At 45.4% G+C, this 15,886-nt stretch overlaps 1 protein-coding gene across 1 annotated transcript in view; it reads left to right on the top strand.

Moving 5' to 3' along the window:
* Positions 1–886: 886 nt before the first annotated feature.
* The window catches only part of BTR1L (binding to TOMV RNA 1L (long form)), a 39,717-nt gene continuing 24,717 nt past the window's right edge, over positions 887–15,886 (top strand). Inside the window, exons 1-3 of the mRNA XM_086520007.1 lie at positions 887–1,150; positions 1,300–1,541; positions 1,610–1,713. Coding sequence (XP_086376133.1) covers positions 1,069–1,150; positions 1,300–1,541; positions 1,610–1,713 — 428 coding nt within the window. The 5' untranslated portion in view covers positions 887–1,068. The remainder of the gene's footprint in view (positions 1,151–1,299; positions 1,542–1,609; positions 1,714–15,886) is intronic.

Below are 15,886 nucleotides of genomic sequence, written 5' to 3'. Positions count from 1 at the left end.
GCACTTCTTTAACCATGAGTGCACTTCCTTGCATGCCTTGTTGTCCTTTAACATGTGTTTTCTCTCTCAAGTATAGTCATGGTAAAGCCTAAATACATCAAAACTGATTTTTGATGACAAGTAGGAGACACATACGTAAAGAGAGACACAAGAAATACCAGCACTGAATGTCAATCGAGCCTTTGATAGAACCTAATTTCAAATTTTACTCAAGTCTCTTACCTACTATAATGAAAACTATGAGGCCATAATATAGCTTCCATTGCACACAAGTTTAAAATAAGGTGCCTTTTCAAATAAAATAATGCATTTACACGCATACATGAGGTGCATCGTGAGAGAGGTCAGCTGACATTTGATGGAAAATAAGGTGCTTATTCACACAAATGAAGGCATTTACACACATGCACAAAGTGTACTGTTAGAAAGGTCTCATGTAGCAAGATTCACAAAGAGCCAACTTTTGATGGGAGTTCCCTTGACAAAAACCCTTGATAAGGTTTTTACCTTGATGTGAAAAAAAAAAGCCCCAAACGCTAGCAAATACACAGAGAAATCGAAGAAACCTTACTTTCGTTATTTTCATGTTAAATTAACAACCCACGAGAGAGAGAGAGAGAGAGAGAGAGAGAGAGAGAGAGAGAGAGGATTTTGACACCGACCTACTCAACTACTACAGCGCTTGCAAAAACCTCTTGGTAAGGATAAGCACAACACAATAGTGGAAGGTATCGCCAACTGAATGGGAACATCTTTCTATCAAGATTCAACACTAAAAAGGCCTTTGAGTGGGCCAAAAAAGATGTTGGGTGTCAACAAGAGTTGACCGCCAAAGAGGAAGAGCAGTCGGACAAAACCCTAGGAGCAAGTTTAGAAAATCAAAATCCAGAGGGTAGTTGACAAAAATTGTTGTCGACCTGTGAACATGTAAGCACCGTCGAATGCGCACACATACACAGAATTCGGAGGGACACCTACCTTTGTTGCGTTGGAGAAGAGGCACTGCTGCGCTTCTGCTTGCATTGGTCGTCGCCCCTCTCCAATTGGCGTTTCTTCTGCAAGCCCACCATGGATTCTTCGCGTTCGCCCGAATTGAGCGAATCGTGCTCTCCTCGTTCGCCGCCCGCTGCTGCCCCTGTGTCATCTCCAGGTTTCTCTCTTCTCTTTATGCGCAGGTATCCCTTGTCAAATAACAAATGCACGTTTTTGCCGCCGCATTGCGAACGAATTAACGGATTCGTAGGATCTAAGCTTGTATGTAGCACTTGTTTGAAGCTTTTATGCCCTTTCTGTCGCCAGAGCACATGGATAAAGCCTCGGCCAGCATCCGCTTCCTTATAACAAATGCTGGGGCTGGATCAGTCATTGGAAAGGGAGGGGCTACTATTAATGAGTTTCAGTCCCAGTCAGGCGCACGGATTCAGCTTTCCCGGAACCATGAATTTTTTCCCGGGACATCTGACAGAATCATTGCTCTCAGTGGCACAATCAAAGAAGTTCTAACAGCTTTTCATCTAATACTTTCCAAGATATTGAGTGAGGTATGCCCTTGACGATGATTTATGCATCTCTGCTATTTCTGCAGACATTTATTTTTTTTCCACAACAGGCAGAGAAAGATACAGGGCAGGATATGAAATCTAATCAAGTCAGGCTCGTGGTCCCTAATGCTGCATGTGGAGCAATCATTGGCAGAGGAGGGGCCACAATCAAGTACTTTCTACGTGTGCCATTGTTGTGATTTTCATGTGTTTCAAAGGTTTAATGGAAAAGTGCATGGGATCAATGAAATTGATTGCTTTAAAGTTGCAATTCAGCAGACATGATGTAAGTCGGAGCCTCTAGCAAAATTTTATTTAGCTATGGCATTTGCACAGTGATTATGCATACATTGCAGTTGACTGTAGATGATTTGTTCCCAAGAAAGATCAAGATTCTACCTGTAATTTTCACTTTCATTTAGTGTATTGAACCTTCCTTAGGTTTCACCAACTTAGCTTGTCAAGTGGTTTAAAGAATAAGACCAGTTGGCAATTAGTGAATCAATAAAACTTATATAGAACTGATATGTGCTCCTCAAGGCTATATTGATCATGAAAAACATTGCAATGTCAAAGTGTGTAGTGGAAGAGGGATGCATGGCAGCAAGAGCAGGGTGACGGGCAGAGAGAGAGAGAGAGAGAGAGAGAGAGAGAGAGAGAGAGAGAGAGAGAGAGAGAGAGAGAGAGAGAGAGAGAGAGAGAGAGAGAGAGAGAGAGAGAGAGAGAGAGAGAGAGAGGAGAATTTTAACATCGTAGGAAACTATCCCAAGAGACCTCAAAGATCTATCCGCCGACGAGAGTTGAACTGAAGACCTCTTATTCAAGAGGGAATTGGAGTAACCAATATACCACACTTGGGTTAACACACTCACATACCCACACACACTGAAAGAGAAGAGAATTTTAACGTCGTAGGAAACTATCCCAAGAGACCTCAAAGATCTATCTGACGAGAGTTGAACTCAAGACCTGCTATGCAAGAGAGAAATGGCATAACCAATCCACCACACTTGGGTGATAGAAAGGTTGTACCATTTTCCTCTTTTTATTAACACACTCACCCACACATACACCCGAGAAGAAGAGAATTTTAATGTCGTAGGAAACTATCCGAAGATGCCTCAAAGATCTATCCGACGAGAGTTGAACTCAAGACCTGTTATTGAAGAGGGAAATGTCCCAATCAATCTACCACATTTGGGTGATAGAAAAAGGTTATACCATTTTCCTCTTTTTATTAACACACTCATACACCCACACACACATCCGAGAAGAAGAGAATTTTAAGTTGCAGGTAATGGCCATTTTCATGTCCCCATTCCCGGTATCCCGTTCCGATCCCCGTTCCGTGTTTCAAACGTGAGTATCCGAAAGAGGGGATGGCATTTCATGCGTGTTGTCGTTCCCCGTTCCGATTTCCTGTTTCGGGTAACTATGATTTTAACGTTGTAGGAAATTATCCCAAGAGACCTCAAAGATCTGTTCGGGGAGAGAGAGAGAGAGAGAGAGAGAGAGAGAGAGAGAGAGAGAGAGAGAGAGAGAGAGAGAGAGAGAGAGAGAGAGAGAGAGAGTTGGGAGGCTGCATTCCATCATGCATTGCTATAGATAGACTGGTATAGAGCACGAGACATACAATGGCCACATACAGAGGATTGCTACTGTTTACCAGTGGTTGTGTCTGTGGACCATACTACCCCGATCCCTCGCACCATGCGAGTATGGTCGGAATCAAGATGCTCTTATGAATATTGTGGTTCTTGGCTTATAACTACTCGCTCCTTTACTGCAAGACAGCTCCTCCGACCACTACCACATGATGAGGATGCACTTCTATTTACTCTTGTTCCACGGCTATGGCCATGGATCGAGAGAGCTCAACGTTGATCTTCGGTCTTGTAGCTATTGACACGGTTGATGTAAGTTTCAGATTCATCATTAGTTGACACATGGATCTACATATTGTCACTTGGAATGTCAATGGCTTGCATCACACTAGCATTAGTGGTCCTACAGATAATTTGCTTCATAGAGATTTGCGTTCTCATGTAGATCGAGATGTGGATATACTTCTTCTGCAGGAGCACAAGTTATGTATAGGTAGTTATCATAGATGTGGGCAGTTGTTACCTTGAGATTCTCATACATTTTGGAAAACTACGATTGGAGAGAAGTATTGTAGCAGTGGTGTATGCATTTTTGTGGGGACCCCGCTGGCACCATTGTCACAAGACGGGCACCACGTGCCAATAGAAAAGAACAGATTGAACAGATTTTTTAGCACTTCAATAACAACTGAACTGAAAGAGAGACGACACACGACACGGAGTGGCGGAGTTCCACCCCAGAGAGTATTGGCCCCAAACCTTGGCGCCCCTTTCGGTATTTCTTTATATTGCATCAACACAGTACAAGCTGGTACTCAAGACTCTGCACCTTCTCTAGGAAGCATGCTAGAGAATGAGCCCTAGCCTCATATTTAAAGGCCCTTGGCCTAAAAAGCAATTAGAGTGAAAAGCCTTCAAACTCAAAAGCATCTGGTCCAAAAGCGAAGCCAAAAAGCTGCCATAGTAAATCACGGAATTTCGTACAGTTGCCACGTCATCAGCCAGCGCAAAACGCGGAAATCCGTATAGCTTGCCACGTCATCATGCTAGTGCAATTTTCAAAAATTTGCCACGTCATCACTTTTTGCGTGTGTGCGGAAACTGCTTTATTTTAATCCTTTTGTCACTTGGGGCCCCATCGAACGGGGTTCCCATAAGTTGGTAGGACTTCTTCTGTTACTTGTTCTTAGGGTTTAGGCCCCTCGGCCACATCTGTAAGTTGGCTCCATTCTTTAGTCTTTGACACGTCAGCAGTTTGTTACAGCCATTGTGTATGTGACCATGGTACATTAGTACATGGTAGAGCGATGTGGGTTAGAGATCGATCATACATCACCCTGGTTGGTGTGATGTGCATCTATGTCCCCATTTCAACTCAAGAGAGCTGAGGTGTGGCAGCAGATTGTTTAGGTATTGCCTACTTTGGCTTTGTGGGTTGTCACCATTTATGGGCTGCTTGCTACGGATTTGGAATGCATTACCTCTTTTGTTGATCCGACACCTGGCTTCTTGTGGCGAGAAGGTAGCAAGGCAGCCACTTGTACGGAATACATATGTGACAGATATAGAAGGCCGTCAACTAGGCGAGGACTTACATTGATTGGGCTAGATGGAATGATGGGCCAGTAAGCTCTTTACGTCGTTGGTCAAATACTTCCTTGGTTGGGGCACTGGTTATTTGAGCAATCTACGGGATTCACAGAGGGGTTGTTGCCTGTATGAGAGCGATTAATGAGGCCATTCCACCCAATTGGCATACCTTCATCGAGGGATAGACTCCTTTACCTTCTCATCAAGGATGGTGGATGTACTTCGATCCTCGCGATTGTTGCTGAGCAGAGTACTCTAGTCTTTAGCATCGCTAAGACCGACGATCATGGATGGCACGTCATGTGCACATGGCTCTGTGTGCCACATGGACATGCTTGATCGACTGCTAGAGCTAGTTTTCCACCTATCCCTAGATATGAGTGTCTAGAATCTTAGGAGGATTAGTACTAGCAATTTTGTGAGGCTGTTTGCAGGATCTGCATGCCCGGACGAATCCATTAGATTAGGTTTTCCAGCTTTGGAACCCTCTTGCATAAATGGTTTGTGTCGCGGGATACTGACAGGCTGACAATATTCTGTTGTATGACTTCATGAAAGAAGTACTTCGATGTAAGGTGCAGGGGAATGAATGTTTGAACTTTGCTCAAGATGAGTGCTCTAAACTGTGCTCAAGGTTCCTTTTTGTTCTTATGGAAGGTAGAGCCTTCCGTTCTTAATGAGAGAGTGCAATGATCACAAACAAAGTGAATGGACACTGTGCGTGCAAGGGTGAATGAGACTGAGAGATAGGGAGAGAAGAGAAAATACGACACCATTGACGTTGTAAAACCCTCCTCCGAAGGCCCCACTCTCGTCGGCGAGAGTGGTCTACTTATGATTGCACAAACTGTTACAAACTGAATGCATGTGACTGATGCAAGTCTAGGCTATGTCGGTGATGACGATGGGGATGGCGAAACCGACCTAAGGGCTGAAATCTGCAATCTTTTATTTGCTGTCCAAAAACGCTATGGGCTGAAATCTGAGGTCCTTCTACTGCTGTCCAAAAACGCTAATGGCTGAATTCTGTTGCGGCGGAAAAATGCTGATTGGGCTTGTTGAAAACGCTGATTTCCTGCTGGTCTTTATGGCTGAAAACTGCATTGCTTGTAGGCTGAAAACTGATGGTCTTATGGTCGAAATTGAGGTTGCTTCATTGTTGAAAAACGCCAGCCAGAAGAGCTAGAAGGGGGCGATCTGGGGATTTTACTAACGCTAGGGCTGAGGGTGTGTGGGTGATGATCCTCATGATGAAAAACGCCAATGTCTGGAATGTGCTGGGCGATGATGTCCAAAAACGCTAGGCTTGCTTTTTGGAGAAAACGCTAGGTTGATGGGTTCTTCTTGCTTGGAGGGAAATCCACCAAGGGGTTCTTGCTTGAGAAGTTGCCTGTTGAGCTTGGCTCCTGCTGCCTCTTTGCCAATTAATGCTAGTCTAGGTTTGCTTATATACAAACTTACTCAATTTCCCCTACCTACTTTTTAACAAAAGTCACTTAAAAAATAATAAGTGAAAAATGTCAAAAATAGGTAAAATAGGCTAAATGCATTGGAAAATTCCCCTGAAGGATTCTGATGGGAATGCTTATGATCATGCTGTGTGCAACCAGAGGATATGCATCTACACTAAGTGACTGGGCATGCATGGTCTACGAATAGACTCACAAAAGTGCCATATCACTTTTAATCTAGACTAAATGGACTGACTGAACCCTTGTCGTGCTGTAGCTTGTCCACGGACACATAAGGTAGGATGTGTCACGTGACATTCGACATGGGAATTTCCAAAACGAATCTAATTTTGTGTGCTCTCATGTGAGTCGTGTTTGTGTCACAAGACGGGAACCACGTGCCAACAAAAAAGAAGAGACTGAACAAACTTTTAGCACTTCAATAACAACTGAACTGAGAGAGAAACGACACGCAACACGGAGTGGCGGAATTCCACCCCAGAGAGTATTGGCCCCAAATCTTGGTGCCCCTTTCGGTATTTCTTTATATTGTATCAACACAGTACAAGCAGGTACTCTAGACTCTGCACCTTCTCCAGGGAGCATGCCAAAGAATGAGCCCTAACCTCATATTTAAAGGCCCTAGGCCCCAAAAGCAGTTTACAGTAAAAAGCCTTCAAACTCAAAAGCATCTGGTCCAAAAGCAAAGCCAAAAAGCTGCCAGCATAAATCACGGAAATCCGTACAACCTGCCATGTCAGCAGTCAGCGCAAAACACGGAAATCTATACAGCATGCCACGTCATCAACCAGTGTGATTTTCGAAAATCTGCCACATCATTAGCCAGCTTCACAATTCTTGTGTGTGTGCGTGTCTTGCGTTATTTTAATTCTTTATGTCACTTGGGGCCCCATCGGACGGGTCTCCATAAGTTAGTAGGACTTCTTCTTCTTTTGCTACTTGTTCTTCTTAGGGTTTAGGCTCCTCGACCGACATCTGTAAGTTGGCTCCATTCTTTAGGCTTTGACACGTCAGCAATTTGTTACATCTCCCCTTCTTGAAAGAGAGTAATCGTCCGCGATTACAGCATATCTGCAAAACAACTCAGTTAGCTCACAAATTTCCGAGGGACAATCAATTTGCTCTTTTTGTTAAGGAGTTAGCTTCACCTTTCGGCTCTTTTGATCGAGGAGTTAGCTTCTCCTCTCATCCAGATCGAAACTCTTGATATTCCGGCGTAGTAAAATTAGCCATCACACCCAGACCTGTCACGTGACACATCCAACCCTATGTGTCCGTGGACAAGCTACAGCATGACCAGGGTTCAGTTCAGTCAAGTCAGTCTAGGATAGGAAGTGATACAACACTTTTGTGAGTCTGTTCGCAGACCGTGCATGTACAGGCACTTAGATTAGATGCATATCCTCTCGTTGCACACAACATGATCATCAGATTCCCATCAGATTCCATCAGGATCATTTTACAGAGCAGAAAACCTATTTTTCCTATTTTTGACATTTTTTTGATTTCATGCTTCTTTTAGTGCTAGGCTTCATTATGGCTGAGTCTGCCCTTGATCTCCGGAGTCATGACAGAAACTCAGTACGCTGAACTTTGTGTTGATGTATGCTCATGTCTGTGTGCGTGTGGTGTGTGTTGTGTTGGGGAGCATATGTTAGTACCTAGTTCTACACCCACTATTGGGCACTGACGACGTTAGTGGGGATGTCGTGGTATTTAGTCAATACTATGCATGATGGAGCCGATGGTTATATCGTCTTGTGGGTGACTACCATGGGTCTATACCTTGCACTTTCCTTCAAGGGTGAATTTGGGCTTATCCTGGATTCATCTAGGTATATTATTTTTAAGTGATTTTTGTTGGGAACTAGGTAGGGCAAATTAGCAAGTGAAGTATATATAGAAACCTAGCGCTAGCACTTTCTGGCAAAAGAGGCAGTAGGAACCCGGTGTTCATCAGGCAACTTCTCAGCAAGAACCCCCCCGCCCCCGGACAACTCTAGCATTTTCACTCACCAGAAGGGCTAGCGTTTTTGCATCAGATCAGCCAGCGTTTTTGCACTTGATTCTCAGCCCACAGTAGACAGCAAATCAGCCCAATCTTTAGCAGATTCCCCAGAAGACAGCAGATTCCTAGCATTAGCAGATTTCCACCGTAGGAAGCAGAGTTCAGCCTAGCATTTTTGGTTTGCAGATCACCCTCAGTGTTTTGCAATTCCATCGCGACAGATTCTGCCCTAGGACCAGCGTTTTCAGTTTCCAGCAGTCAGATACCGCAGTAGAGTTCCCAAACCTCGCAGACCTCACCTTCCCGCAGCAGATCCTCGCCGCACGATCAAATCCCCCGAAGTTTGCAGTTTCAGCCCGGAAAACGCAGATTTCAGCATTTGCGTTTTCAGCGCGTTGTCGTCTCATCGTCGCCATCGACATTGTCACCGACCTAGAGTCAGAATTCAGCAGATAAAGATTTGCAGATTTCAGCCATTAGCGTTTCCAGATTTCAGCCCGTCTTGTCGTCGTCCTCATCGTCGGCAAGTCCAAGCATTGTAGAGATTTGTGCAATCAATAGTAGACCGCTCTCACCATAGAGAGTGGGACCTTTGGAGGAGGGTTCGACAACATTCTGGTGTCGTATTCTTCTCTCTCTATCTCTCAGTCTCAGCACCTTCATTCACAATGTTCATCCACTTTCTCTCACTAAAGGAACGGAAGGCTCTCCCTTCCCTAAGTAAAAGGAACCCTTGAGTAGAGGTCGGAGCACTCATTTTGAGCAAAGTTCAACATTCACTTCTGCTGGTATCAGAGCTTTGACAGTGTTCTGTATCACTCAAGGAAAGAACCACAAGAATTTTTTGTCGCACGTAACCCAAGTCCACTTGGGCGTGTCGGTTCCTAATCGTGTTTTTGAATAGTGACAAGAAACCCAAGAAAGAAGGGCTTGTCCAGCCTCCCCTTGTGCCTCTTTTCACTCATTGAGAGCAGACCGTGCACTTAGCGGCCGGCCAATCGACGTGAGGTGGGAAAAAGCAACCTTGGTTTGAGCGCAAGGCCGCCAAGGGGTGGTCCGCGGGAAAGAGAAGAGCTCAGGTGAAGAGAAGATCCTTCTCTAACACTGATTGCAAGCGAAAGAAGAACCTCACGAACCTCAAGAACCTCAAGAACTCAAGATCCTCAAGAACCCAAGAACCAAGAGCCATAAGACAATGGTAGCCTTGCGTATCTTTGAAGATTCCGTGAAGTTGCCTCCAGCATAAGCTGCATCGAACTGCTGTATGAAGGTCAAAGCCTTTAATTGGTCCTCAGTTCCTCTGAAAGTTTCAAACTTCACTCCCTGCCCACCTTCCTTGTAATCCTTAGGCTGACTCAAAGGAGCCACATTATCATAAACAGGTGCCTGTAACAGTGGTGCTCCATGAGTGTTCATTCCAGCACTTGCATCAACTGTTTTCCCTGTCATATCTGCATTTTGTACGCATGGCTGCGAAAAACCAGCCATACCAAATTGTGTTCCAGGCACTCGAAACTGACCATAGGCACCCTGAAAACCTGGTTGGACACCCATGTTCGCGTACATAGGGTTACCCATGCCTGTTTGCATTGTCCCGAACACATTCCCTGGCATATAACCTGTGGAAGGTCCAGCCATAGCTTGAAACACTGAACCGTCTCCAAAATAGCCAGGATAAGTATTAGGTAATGGAAGGGTCTGACGCATAGCCTGTTCATTGCTCCCTTGACCATTCACAAACGGTTCCTGTCCAGCTAAAGCAAGTTGCTTTGGATCATTGGACACCGCTAGTTGCTCAACGACATGGGCTTTCCCTCGAGCATCATGAGTCCTCTGCGCATTGGAAATCTCCTTTTCTTGCAACGGCTCAGTCATGCCCTCTGTAGGAGGCTGAAAACCCTGTGTCGGAGCCTGTAAGAATTCCTGCATCCTTGGGTTGTTAGCCAACTGCTGAAACATGTCCATGCAACAACGCAGTTGAGTTCTAAACAACCTGTCCTCTTCTTGAAGAGTTGAAGGAATTTTCTCTGTGCCATGTGAGGAAGATCCCTCTTCAGGTACTTGGTCTCTCTTCTCTGCCATATCGACAAGCTCTGTGTTGCTTTCACCCACAACAATCCACGCTGCACTTTTTGAAGAAAAAGTGACTATCCCGTCGATGGAACCATATAACCGGCCTATACAACGTAGAGGGCGGTACTATTTCAATTACCTGCTAACTTTACACAGAGCACTGAGAAGGGAAGAGAACACAGTTGCGTCCAGCGACTAGAATGTCACTGCGCACACGAGACCGACACCCTGTAGGCCCCAAAGACTGGCGCCCCTTTCGGTATTTCTTTATTCAAATTAAAGTAGACGATCCGACCACTTCGCACAAGCTTTCACAAAGCTGTCCAAACCTGGCGAGGGCTGAAAACGCAGGTTTTCGACCTGATTTTGGTAGCATAACGGCGCAAAAATCCCTGTAGGTCAAAAACACCTGTCTAGGACGGATTCCCTCGCTATCTGGAAGCTTTCTGGCGAGCTGTCACAGAATTTCAGCAGGCTGTAATTCCCTGTTTTTCACTGTCGGGTGCCCAAAAGCCTGTACACGCATCCCAAGGCTCTCACGAGACTCCCCCGATGTTCCCTTGTAGTTTAGGTGCGAAACCCTAAACCTGCAGAAAAACACAGCCGGCTGTAATTCCCTGTTTCGGATCGTTTTTAGCGGAGCGAACATGCCTACGCGTGTCCCAAGGGCTCCCGCACGGAATGGGACAGTTCCCCTGTGAATTGGACGAGTTTTCACGCGAGAAAACTCTCCAAACTCGCAATCTTTCGTGATGGAATTGTGCGTACCTGTGGGGGATTAGCAATTAGCTAATCCGGTTCCTGTTCAGAAGGCTCTTGCCTTGGCAAACGCGCATAAACCCCCAGAACTGTACATAGGTCAAATGAGAAGCCCACTAGTGGGGCATAACATACTGTACGTAGGGGAGAAAGAGAGCAGTATGTAGCTTGCGGGGCATCACTCCCGTCACCATACTGTGCATAGAGGGCAAGGTAAGCATTCCATAGCTTCTGTACCTGCTACAATCCACCTCAGGCTGAAAATGGCGCCCCCTTTGTTGATATGCAGCTCGTTTTTGCCTCCCAGAGTGGCAGAATCGCTCACAGGCTGACACGTCGCTCAGTTTCCGAGTTTGGGCTTTCCTTGCTAAAAATATCTCAACTGGTGCGTCAGTTGACTTGGCAGCAGAGCAATAAAATGTTCCCCTTGTCATTCCAGAGCTAATGACGCGAACACATTTTCCGGTCAAAAACAGCAGTTCCCTAAATTTTAGGAGATGCTTCCATGGAGTCCCTATCGGTCTCCTGACCATCATTGAAGACTACCATTTGACCACCATCTACAATGTGGGTTAATTTATTGGCCCCTTTCAACTTATAAAGTTGCAGTGACTTGACGAGTGATCCAAATTCCAGTTTGGCGCACACGAGCTTCCATACTCATCAGAATTCAGTGCTAACTGGCCCGGGCAGTCCCTGTCTGACCGACCTAGATCCTCGATGTGAGAAACCCATTTGGCTGCAGCCGTTTCACACTGGCCATGCAATGTCCACTTGCACCTTTTCAAGGGTTTTGGGACAAACAAGTAAAAATAAAATAAATATATCTAATACTTATTTACGGAAGGCAACAGGAAAAATACACCTCCTGGTGACAGTGAGAGAAGGGAGAAGATCGACACAGTATTGGGGACTAGAAGATGGGCTGGTCCCCCCCCCTTTAAGAGTATTCTTTTATTCAGGGAGAATTCGTATACAAGCACGAGAACCCGAGGAAACCCCTCCGTTCTGTAATCTTAGACCCGAAGGTCGTGCTTTCCCGTAAAGGGCTTGGGCACAAGGCCGTTCCTTCTTGTAAGGGACTTAGGCGCGAAGCCGTACTTCCCGTAAGGGACTTAGGCGTGAAGCCGTACTTCCCGTGAAGGGCCTTCCCTTAAGACGGGAGATTCTTGCAAAACAAACCACACAAACACGCCACAACAATTCGTATGGCGAATCCACAATAGATACCTGTCGTTCTTGCGCGGGAAAAGCGACTTCCGTGCTTCGTAGTCTCGCGATCTCTTGCGGCAGAGTCTTCTCTTGCTGATGTTGGTACCTCCCGTGAGTAAGGGCATGTGGTGCTTTTATAGCTCCTTGGCCACGGCACGAATAACTGCTCGCGTAGAGATCGCGGCCGTTTTTTTTTTTTTTTTTTGCGCTGTTCTACTCGAAATAGGGAGAGAGAATTCGCTGGCTGGTTTTGTTGCTTTATCTTTTAAGTGGCCGTCCACTTAATACTGCCCACTTATTAAGTGGGCGGCCGGCATATTTTAAAATTGGTTTGAACATGCCCGAAAACTCAATAAAACCTTATAAGTTAAAACCAATGCATTTAACAACACTTCCCAGGCGTCCCTGGATGCAACCACATGCACGAATGCAATGCAAACATAGATTCCTCGCGGGAAAGCGTCTGCCTTCCCGCGATTTTTCCTGCTTTTCGTAAAAAGATTCATTGAATCCATCTTTATTCTTGTGCTTGCGTTCTTACGCGTATTTTCTTACTCAGTTCGGATTTCCTCTATAGCCTACGGGATGCCCCCTTACTGATGCACCCGTCACCCATCATGTGACGCATCAGGGGCACTCGTAATGCGGCCCTTTCCACCGAACTTACGGAAACTCCTTCACGATGTTTACCGTCACCCATCAAATGACACATCAGAGTTGTCCGTTCTTGATGGCAGTTCCTGTAGCTACAATCTTTTAACAGTTCTTGGTGCACACAATAAAATATCCTAAAAAAAAGATTAATCATTAAAAATAAGAAAATAGTCCAATTAGCAACATCCCTCTAGCTTCTAAACAATTGAACTCAACTGTAGTGCTTGGACATATACCTCCAGTATCTCGGGATAAGCTGCTAATTCCTCCTGCGTCATCCACTGAGCATCTAGATTCGAATAGTTCTTAAACTTAACCAAAGACTTCCGTGTTATCTTTCCGGATTTGAGAGACCGCTCCTGATGACTTACTATCTGCTCTGGTTGGAGTATTTCTTCCGTTTCCTCAACCTCAGGAGGTTCCTCAACACTAGGCTGGCTTGGAGGCGGTCCCACATACGGCCGGAGTAAACTGACATGGAAAGCATTATGATCTGCTTCTATCGTTTTCTTGACTGGTATAAAGTGTGCTTGCTTGCTAAACCTGTCCACAATGGTCCAGATCGCGTCATTTCCAGTCTGAGTTCTAGGGAGGTCCATGATGAAGTCCATGGCAATACTTTCCCAAGGTTCATTAGGCACAGGCAAAGGTTGTAGCAACCCAGGCGTCTTATGCCGATCATACTTCACTTTTTGGCAAACCAAACATTCCCTGACATACTTATCAATGTCTGCTTTAAGGCTAGGCCAAAAGAAATATCTTTCCATTGCTAAGGTCGTAGGGAGAATACCTCGATGACCCGCATAAGGCGAAGCGTGTGCTTCATCCATGATCTTCTTTCTTAATGGTTCCGCCATACATATGACCTGATGGTGGTAGAGATAACCGTCCCGAATGGAATAGGGAAACTCATTCTCTCTACGATGTAGCTTTCCCCAAACGGTGGAGAAGTCTGGATCATTCGGATACAAATCCGGTAGTGCTTCTAATTCTTGATGATACACCGAAGTGATAGCGTTCACCCTTGGCCGCCTAGACAATGCGTCCGCGACCACATTCTTACTCCCAGCCATGTGAAGGATCTGGAAGTGAAACATAGACAAAAAGTTTGTCCATCTCATCTGCTTCTCAGATAGTTTCCTTTGCGTAAGAAAATACCGCAAACTCTGGTGATCAATCTTGATCACAAAATCCGCTCCTAGAAGATAGTGCTTCCAGTTGGATAAGGCGTGAATCACAGCCGTGAGTTCCTTTTCGTAGATTGATGCATGCAACTCTGCATCCTTAAGCCGTCTGCTTTCGTAGGCCACTGCATGGCCTTCTTGGTTTAACACTTCTCCGATGCAATCGCCTGAAGCATCGCAGTGAACCTCAAATGGTTTTCTTAAGTTAGGCACTATCAAAATAGGTCCATGGCTTAGCAAGTACTTGAGCCGATCAAAAGCTCCTTGTTGTCTCGATCCCCATCTGAAAGGAATCTTCTTCTTTGTCAAGTCATAAAGTGGTCCTGCTACATGAGCAAATCCTCGAACAAACCTTCGATAATACGAACATAATCCCAGGAAACTACGTACATCATGTACCGTAGTGGGAATAGGCCAATCTTCTACCACTCGGATCTTGGCAGGATCCATACTCACTTGATTGTGAGAGACTATATGGCCGAGATAGTGTATCTCTGAGAGAAAGAACTCGCTCTTCTTTGCATTCACATGCAACTCATGCTTTCGCAATTCTTGAAACACTAAGTCCAAGTGCTTCCGATGTTCCTCTTCTGACTTAGAGAAGATGAGTATGTCGTCAAAGAATACTCCCGTAAAAGCTCGATACGGGCTGAAAATGCGGTCCATCATGCGATTGAACGTCGCAGGAGCATTTGTCAAGCCGAAAGGCATTACCAAAAATTCATATAGTCCAAAGGTTGTGCAGAAAGCAGTCTTATGGACATCCTCAGGGGCGATCCGTATCTGATGATACCCACTCTTTAAGTCTATGCGACTAAAGACACTTGCACCCTGCAACTTGTCAAGTATATCATCAATGCGAGGGATCGGAAAGCGATTCTTGATTGTGATCTTGTTTAAAGACCGATAGTATATGCACATTCGAAACGTGCCATCTTTCTTCTGCACCAGTAGAATTGGAGAGCAGTAGGGTGAAGCACTTGGTCGTACTAACCCTTTCTCTAGAAGCTCGTTGACTTGCTTCAAAATTTCCTCTTGCTGAGCAAGACTCACCCGATAAGGGGGTTGATTGGGAGGCGAGCTACCCGGTATGAGATCTATGCGGTGATCTTCCGGGCATATCGGAGGGAGTTCATCAGGAAGTGTTTCCGTGAAACAATCCTTGTACTTTTCAATAAATTGAAGACGCTTAATTTCCAAACTAGAGAGAGAGTCCCTACTAGTTTTATCCTTTGTAAAAATCAAGTAAGTAGAAACACACTTCTTCATTTCTTTCTTAATGGAGTGGAGATATGGCTTACAATTGGGAACTGCCAATCTCCTGCATCAGCTTGAATCTTTATTTTCTTACCCCCATGATCAAAAGTGAGCGTCTTTTCCACATAATCGGGAATAGGTGTCATGTGAAAGTGCCATGGCATACCCAAGATGATATCACATCCCTCGATGGGTGCCATCAAAAATGATTCGCGGTCCTTGTACTCGCCAATCCGAAGATTGAGCTGTCCTTGCACGGGAGTTGCATTGGTTGTCCACCCCTCGAATGCCGATCCGGATGTAACCGGTGTGCCAAGCTGAGCCGGTGTGAGGCACAAACGTTCCGCAGTATCCAGGGAGATGAAGTTATCCGTGGATCTTGGATCATAAAGAATCAGTACTCGCTGGTTGTTCAAAGACCCCCAGCCCTTCAGAAGTTGACGCTTCCCTTTCTCCATTTCTGTGTTTCCTTGAACATCTGGAATGGAGTTCGAGCTTGGTGGTGCGGGTTCCTTCCTTGCTTTCTCTTGCC

This window comes from Adiantum capillus-veneris, chromosome 1 (genome assembly GCF_014529385.1).
Source record: "Adiantum capillus-veneris isolate H3 chromosome 1, ASM1452938v2, whole genome shotgun sequence".
Taxonomy (NCBI): Eukaryota; Viridiplantae; Streptophyta; class Polypodiopsida; order Polypodiales; family Pteridaceae; genus Adiantum; species Adiantum capillus-veneris.
Note: the sequence above shows the minus strand (reverse complement) of the source record. Positions and strands in the feature narration are given on the sequence as shown.